The following is an 8060-nucleotide window of genomic DNA, read 5'->3' as shown; positions in this document are numbered from 1 at the left end:
GTCACTGACGTCCAGACAGGTGACTGGGTGGCCATAGACAGAGTGAAGAACCCTCTGGTCCTGCCCAGGCGCCAGGAGATAGACGCTCTCACTGGCTGAAGCCACAGCCAGCGGAGATGCCTGCTTGCCCGGCACCAGACGCAGGTTATCCACCTGTCAGCATGAGACAGAGAGAAAAAATCAGACTCCAGCAAATATATCACTTTAAAACACCAGACATATGGTACCACTGGATGTCACTGGACATCATATTTTTACTGGATATCACTGGATATGCCATATCACCACTCTGATTTCCTGGATATGCCATATCACTGGATATCATCAGATATACAATGTTATCACTATGGATATCACTAGATACTGTATGTGGATATCACTAGATATGGAATATTATGACTGAACATCACTGGATATGACATACTATCACTGTATATCATTGGATATGCCATATCATATAATCACTGAATATCACTGCTTATTATACGACTCTTTACAATACTAATAGAATGCTCCATTGAATTAAATTGGATTTCCCAACGTTCCCAACGTGGTTAAATATGCACCATGTAATGACCACTGAAACATACATGTGCTTCGGAATCACGTCTTTCATATTACTCCGCAACTAGTGCGGTCACTTAGTGCAATGGAGCGTATATACAAGGGATAATGTATAGAACGCCGGTCATTATCAGGAAAATAAGCCCTTTCAGACCAAGACCGGCTCACCTTGTCGAAACTTATTTTTTCCTGATAATGACCGGTGTTCTATACATTATCCTTTACTTATCACCCGGAGAGAAGAAATACTCTTTTCTGATTGGCTGGCGGGGTGGCTTTTAATTCTGAATAACGGGACACCTATGAAGTAGATCTGTTAAAAAAAGTTTAATCGCTGTTCCATATCAATGCTTATGTTGGAGCCTGGAGGCAGGCTTCGCAACAATGGAATAAACTGTAAACAAGCTAACTGTCCATGCTATCCTGTTATAGGGCCAACGAAAGTTGTACAACAAGCTGAACTAGTGAGCTTCTTTTTACACGGAACCGCGTGTTTCCTTTGCTTTACAGTGGCAACCGGGTGATAAGCGGGATAACGACCTTCAAGGTGTGTCCAGTTATACGGAATTAATGGATTTGGGCGGAGGCTCCGCTGCGTGTCGCGGAGTTCTTTGCCTCTCGCCCTCGTCCATTAATTCCGTATAACAGGACACCTCGGCGGCCGTTATTCCTGTATACTGTATATTCCAACACTGTGGATTGTGTTCTATATATGGGTTCTATAGAGCAGGGGTTCTCAAACTTTTGTGGGCGGGGGACCCCTTATGGAGTGGAAAATTCTCCAAGGACCCCTCATAATCGCAATACATAAAACTTAAGTTAATAATTTAGCTGTATAGCCTTTTTTCTGTTAGATGCTTATGTTATACTGTATGTATTTTAAAAACATAGCGTGCTAATACCACAATAGTCATGTTAGCAAACTTTGACAGTATGTAGGATTTTTTTAAAGGATTGTTGTTTATTTGTCAAATGTAGGCCTATTGTGTTGAACACATAGTGTTTGCTTCACATAACTTTCATTTTGTTGGCGGTTAATTAATAGTAAAGTGTTTTGATGTATTGATGTAACATATCAGCAAATCAATTGGGAAAATACTGATACTGTAGCATTTTTCACCATATAAGACAATTTCATATTTTGTAGCAAACTTTGTCAGGGACCCCCTGACAATGTGCTGCGGACCCCACTTTGAGAACCAATGCTATAGAGAATCAAAAAGAGTGGACTGTACTAGAGTACTGGAAGAAAAAAGAAATCTAAGACAGCTCACTACTCACAGGTTTGGGTAGCTGGGTAAGGCAGAGGGTCTTCCAGTAGCCCTTTTCATCAGGGCTTTCCACACGCACGTCTGTCCCACAGGCAGTGGCCACGGTGGGGTGGTCTGGACACAGCGCCAGAGCATGAACCTTCTGGAGGTGCTGGAGATGGTGGATGGGTTCGGACCCAGTCTCCGTGCTCCATACATCCACTGATCCTATCAGGGGAGAGAAGATATGTTGGACCACCACGTAAAGACAGCAAGAGTACAGACAGATGGATGCACAAACAACTGAGACAGAATGGAAGCAAGAGGATCAACTGGATACAATGGCCAAAAGTGTTCACTGCTAACAGCGAAGACAGATGTACAAACACAAATTCATTTTATTTTTAAAGGTGTCGTTTACTCTTGGCAAAAATAACTAAATTAAACTGTTTGTTGTAAAAACAACAACCTGTTGTGGTATAATAAGGCTTATTTCACTGATGTTTTAATGTTGCAATGTAAATTCTTTGTTGGCAAAAAAAAAAAAAACATGACCTAATTGTTTAATTATAACTTGACTTACTACTTCAACTGCCTTACAACCATTACTTACTTTTAAAGGAATCAAGGAGGGCTATGGCTGTAGAAATTGCTATGGCATAAAAAAGGCGTGTATTGTACTTTGCACTGCATGCAGTTAAATCAAAATAATAATGTAGTGTCTGGTGTTCTGGTGTTATTACATATTAACCAAGCTTTTCTGTCAGGTTACAAGGCTGCAATGGAGACACTACTTTAAAGACGGTCCACCAACAAAGACACTGATCAGCATATTCACATAATGAAGATAATCAGATGTAAATGCTCTCAAATAGGCTATGTAAATAATAGTCAAAACACTGATGGGTGAAATGGGTGTGTAATTTCCATGTTAAATGACTGATTATAACGAAAGAGTTATTCAGTTTCAAGAGGGGAAAAAGTCCACTGTGCTTGGATGGTGTGGATGGCAGGCGGCTCATTATACTTTCCTTTCTGGTCCTGTTTTTTTCCCCAACAACATTCTGAATAAAAGAAGGTCAGAGTGCCACCAAATTCAATCAGCCAAAATAGGCTGTAATTAGCATGAGACACATACAAACCCGTGAGATTTGGTATTGCCAGGACCTATCACTAACACAAACACATTGGTCTCAAGTTCGGAAACAGCACAAATGAGAGGCAGGACCTAGCTTGACAGGCATAGCTCTGTTTTGTTATTCATGAATACATGGGTATAATAATTGTGTGATGTTGAACATATCTAATACACATCTAAATATAAGCACCATCATACATTTACATACTCCTTTTGTTAGATTTGCATAGCCACATGTAATGAATCAAATCACATCCCATTGAAACACAGAAAAGTATTAGCTCAAAAAAAATAAATAAGTAAAAAAAACATCTGTTCTACCTATTTACTATGTACTGGGTAGGACGAGCATAAACACCATTAAAAACACAGAGGACCACTGCAAAATCTTTAATGCAAAGCAAAATGTTTACCAGTCTTTCAAAATATCTTCCTTACCATCATCAAATGCTGCCGCTGCCACTATCTTGTTGACTTGGACATGACTGATGTGTGGTTTTAGGGTGACATCCATGTTGGCGTGGGTCGGCCTAAGGTAAGACGCCTCTGAATCCCAATGATGGGTGTCCCACAGACGGACATCACCTGAGGTGTACCTGAACAAGGTAAACATGATGACAAAGAGTATCGGGTGATTTTACACCTGAAGCTAGATATTAGTTCCTGATTCACACCCATAAACTTGGATTCATATAGAAATATCAATTTAAGGTATTTATGAAATCACTTACTTAGTCAATATGCAACCATGCATTATTTAATCAATACTGTCAGTGTCTACACCCTTATATACAGTCAATGGTCTACTACACTAAGACATACATACCGTAATTGCTGCATCAATTTGTTTTGTTTTTTTAAATGTAAATGTATCTTTATAAAAAGAAAGGCAGTAGCACCATTATGTGGATGTCTCTTTATAAATGGGAGAGGCTGCTGGCTGTACAAATGCTCTTTATTTTTATTTTGGGGGATGCTGGTGGCAGCTGGGCCCTACTCAGTTGGTCTGGGTTCAGGCTGACAGCGGAGACAGACGTCTCTACACCAGCTGCCGAGGGCTTCAGGAGACCCTGCACTGGAAGGAGCTCAGGACTGGCGCTGGGTGGCTGGAGGGGGCTGCCTGGGCGCTCTCGGGCTGCCAACTGCTTCACGCTACCCACTTAAGAGAGAGGGGGCTTTAATCTAGCATCCTCAGGCAATCTTCATCTAATCCCCAAAGGAAACCTTTAAAGGCATGACAACTCTTTTATCTGGGAATAACAATACTATTTAGCCAACAGATGATTCTTATTGTGTTGTTCTGTTGTAGAGTTTTTGACAAATCCTCAATAAATGTATGTCAACTTCAGAATATCGTCAACAAAAGATGTCTGGTATAGGATATTGGACAGACAAACAAAGAACAAAGTGAACAAATACAAAGCCAGCAGTATAATTGGTTGTGACTAGGGGTCAACTGATATGTATTTTTAAGGGCCGATACCGATATCTAATGACACTGATATCTAATGACTCTGGATGGCTGATAACTGTTATTTGGCAACAGCAATATATAGCAACAACGTATGCCCTTGGGAAGGCCTACCGGACCATATCATCGAAAACAATGTTGCTTTAATAACATCTTCTTCCACTCATCATTAAGATTAATCAACACATCTGCTGACCTGCCATGAAACAACAACTACGCTACTATTTTTTCCCCATTGCCTCTTTTTCACTGGACTGAGCTACCTTTTTGCTGCATCAAACAATTACCACCAACATTGTTGTGTGGCAATATAAAGTACATCAAATCTTATTTTATATAGGATGTCTAAGTCACAAAAATGCTAAATATTCACAAAATTCCATCTGCGTACTGTCCAGGAGAGTTCATCATTATGATCAATAATAATAGGGCCTAATAATTGTCCATGCAAATGTTATGAGACATATAGGAATAACAAAGTTAGAGGTAACTTTAATGAATCCACTTCAAACTTACCCAGAAAATACATATCCACTGCAGCAGCTGACATCACATAGAATCTTTCCCAACTCAAACTGGAGATGACTGATAGATCCAACACGATTCTAATATTGAACATACAAGATTGGCAAATTATTTTGCATCTGTTTTGCATCAGTTGGTCGTCTTAATGACGATTTTGGACCGATTTTGGACCGATGTGGGTCCGTCAATCAATACAAAATATGAAGCTGTTCCATTACCTTCCAGTTGGAGCACACTAGTTTGTCAGTGTTCCGACAATCCCGCAGGCTACTCTTCCAGCAGGGGGAGTCCGAGACGTTCGCTCCGCTGTGGTATCCCTCTTCCAGACACAGGTTGTACCACAGCACTTCATCATCTGCCAGCCCCTTCCAGACTTTGCTTACCTTGGCCACGGATGGTGAAATCAAGACAACGCGTATTAGCTGCTAACTATACAACTGTGAACAAATTGTTTTCTAAACACTTTCAAATGATTTAAATACAACCTTTCTAGGCGGTTAATTATCTGTAACATATTGTCTATCTGTGTAGCATGTAGTGTAGCCTAAACATACATCAATATTCCTTTGCCAGTTTTAGCATACCTGAGCACATCTTCCCAGATCACGCCGGTCAAGAAACTGGAATATCTTCAGTGCCAACTCGTATGGCAGTTCCACATCAAAGAAGGGAATGTCATTAGTGTCATTCTGAGTAGAGGAATGCAAAAGGCAGGAGTATCTTAATCAAGTTTTACGTAGGCCTAATCCAACGTAATTTCTTAACGACTAAGGCTTATCCAATACATCTACTGCCACGTGCCACACCAATATAAACCATAACAAGCACATGCATCTTACCAAGTCTTGTATAAACTGATCAAGTAGCTTTTGTCCAGTGGGCCTAACAACTTTCTTCTGAGGCTGTACATTATAATGACAGTCAATGTGACCACGCTGTCTTTTCCTTCGCGTCCTCTCCTCTTCAATTCTTTCCACCAAGGGACTAGTCCTTCCATCTAACAAGCCTTCTGCAATGGACACATATTGTGGTTGATGCTTTGCACGGTCCTCTAAGGTCGTGCACGGTGGTGTGTATTTAACCTTCTGATCTTGGTATGAGCTACCTGGACTGTCATAGTGTCCAGACCGATCAGAGCAATTTTCCCTTTCATTGTCCTCCGACCTATCTTTGAAATATGTAGATTTAGTGCCAAGAGTTACACTGGGTTGGGCGCTGTGTAACGTTACCCCAAGGTTCGACCCAGTGCTTTCTGCTTGAGTCGTTTTCTTTAATTCCTGTTTCCAGTGCTCCCTGAAGGCCAATAACTCATCTTCTTCCATTGTTATTTACATTCCAGTATTGTGCACTTTAAGTCATTACACTGCGCAACACTTCACAGCCAAACCCAGAGACCGTGAAAGAAAACAAATATACAGTCCATTCTTCTAAAAGTTCCGTGTGGACTGATGTTCTAACGCAAAACGTTCCACTGTGCTTTACCGCAGTACAGGCTACTGTTGGTTGCTGTTGCAAACCATTTTGCATTTGATTACCTTATATTGTTTTATTTTAGAAAGAAAAAAATCCATGCTAAACCCATCCAGCTAAATCCATGCATACGGAATTATGTGTGTGCATTTAATCTATATAAATAAAATGGAAATATGGGTTATAGCTTGCAGTCTTTAGCTGGGAGATTAATTAATTGTTTACAGTCGTTGCTGTTTAGACATTAGTCATATCACACAAAGGAAAAAATCAGGATAGGGCTTCAAGAGTTAATGATCACCCGTGTCTTTTGGGAAAAGATGATGTAAACCCCTACATCATGTGACACTTTAATAAATAATAGCCCACAGCACACAGAAACAAACCCATTGAGGATTTGATCAGAACAGACGATCGCTGTCAAGAAAACCATAGGAAGGGACAAGGTAGAGTGTTGGATATTCGTGTCGGAGTGATCAAGATGTGCTGCCTGCCAGTAGAGCATGCGTTGCCAGTGATTTGCGGTTCAGTCTCTGCTTACAGATCCATACCATGCACGGGGACACTCGCATCCCGCCTGAGACGGATCGGGGACCAGTTCGAAAAAAGGCGCATAACAAGAGAGAAGGGCAGCGTGGAGAACGTCAGCAGCAGAGGGAACACATTTAAACATTTACACATAATGTGCACGGCAATACAAGTCACTCTCCTCATACTATATGTCAGAAAGCGACATCTGTAGAAGCAACAGTTCGTCGCTGAGCGTCGTTGAAGCCAGCAATAGGTAAGCATCACCGGAGTTTAGAATATATCAGTTTTGATTCCCGAAAATCGGATTAAAATAATAATGTCTATCTTTAATAGCATATTACAGACACACCGCGTAACAAAAAAATGAGATGTATATATCTTTACCCAGATGTACCTGCATCACGAGAAGTGCAACAGTTGAGTGTTTACATAAGTGATGCTACTGTGGTGCGCCACATGGACGGAAAGTCTCATGGATTGGCATTGGACTGTGTCGCTCGATGTGGAATCTGCGCAAGATCTACACTGGCATGATCAAGACCACGTTTTTTCTGTTACTGAGGCCAGAAGCACTGTTTGGTATCCGTAGTATCTGTGGACTATTGCAGTTTATAGACCAACTGGTTTTGTTGTATTTGCTAGTTGAGTTAGGCTACGGATGATTGTTCTGTTTGACAGTCCGTTACAATCACCCGGCGATTTAAAGTACAAGAGAGACTAAATATACTACGCTGACGTCATTCTCCCTTGGTGTTTGATAAGGGAAAATTTGATAAATTTCTCAAGCTTTCCTTCTTATATAGCACGGTTTAACAACCTCTTGAATAACCAATGTTAAATGATGTGCACTATATGACTACACTGCGCAGAATAAGCTGGAAAGGGAACACGTCTTTGGGGTTTTATAACCATGTAAAAAGACATGGATTAAAAGCTTTCATTTGCACATTGCACTGGAATGTTTTTATAAGCAATCACAATGGCTAAAGGTCTTCATTCTCCACTGTAAAACCAAGACCAATGCATTTTGGTGTGATGTTTTGTATTCTTACTTTGGGTGTTTGTATGACAAGATTTTAAAAATGCATTTTGATAAATCCTTCAGAAATAT

The 8060-nt window shown here is 40.6% G+C and overlaps 1 protein-coding gene across 1 annotated transcript in view; it reads right to left on the bottom strand.

Annotated features, from left to right (window-relative positions):
* Positions 1-6381, bottom strand: part of fbxw8 (F-box and WD repeat domain containing 8) — a 20055-nt gene extending 13674 nt beyond the window's left edge. Inside the window, exons 1-7 of the mRNA XM_042101865.1 lie at positions 5788-6381; positions 5533-5637; positions 5167-5331; positions 4940-5028; positions 3391-3548; positions 1846-2042; positions 1-153 (exon numbers count right to left, since the gene is read on the bottom strand). The exon at positions 1-153 is cut by the window's left edge and continues 60 nt beyond it. Of these exons, the coding sequence (XP_041957799.1) occupies positions 1-153; positions 1846-2042; positions 3391-3548; positions 4940-5028; positions 5167-5331; positions 5533-5637; positions 5788-6270 (1350 nt within the window). The 5' untranslated portion in view covers positions 6271-6381. The remainder of the gene's footprint in view (positions 154-1845; positions 2043-3390; positions 3549-4939; positions 5029-5166; positions 5332-5532; positions 5638-5787) is intronic.
* Positions 6382-8060: the final 1679 nt, after the last annotated feature.

Source organism: Alosa sapidissima, chromosome 8, assembly GCF_018492685.1.
Source record: "Alosa sapidissima isolate fAloSap1 chromosome 8, fAloSap1.pri, whole genome shotgun sequence".
NCBI classification, from domain to species: domain Eukaryota; kingdom Metazoa; phylum Chordata; class Actinopteri; order Clupeiformes; family Clupeidae; genus Alosa; species Alosa sapidissima.
Note: the sequence above shows the minus strand (reverse complement) of the source record. Positions and strands in the feature narration are given on the sequence as shown.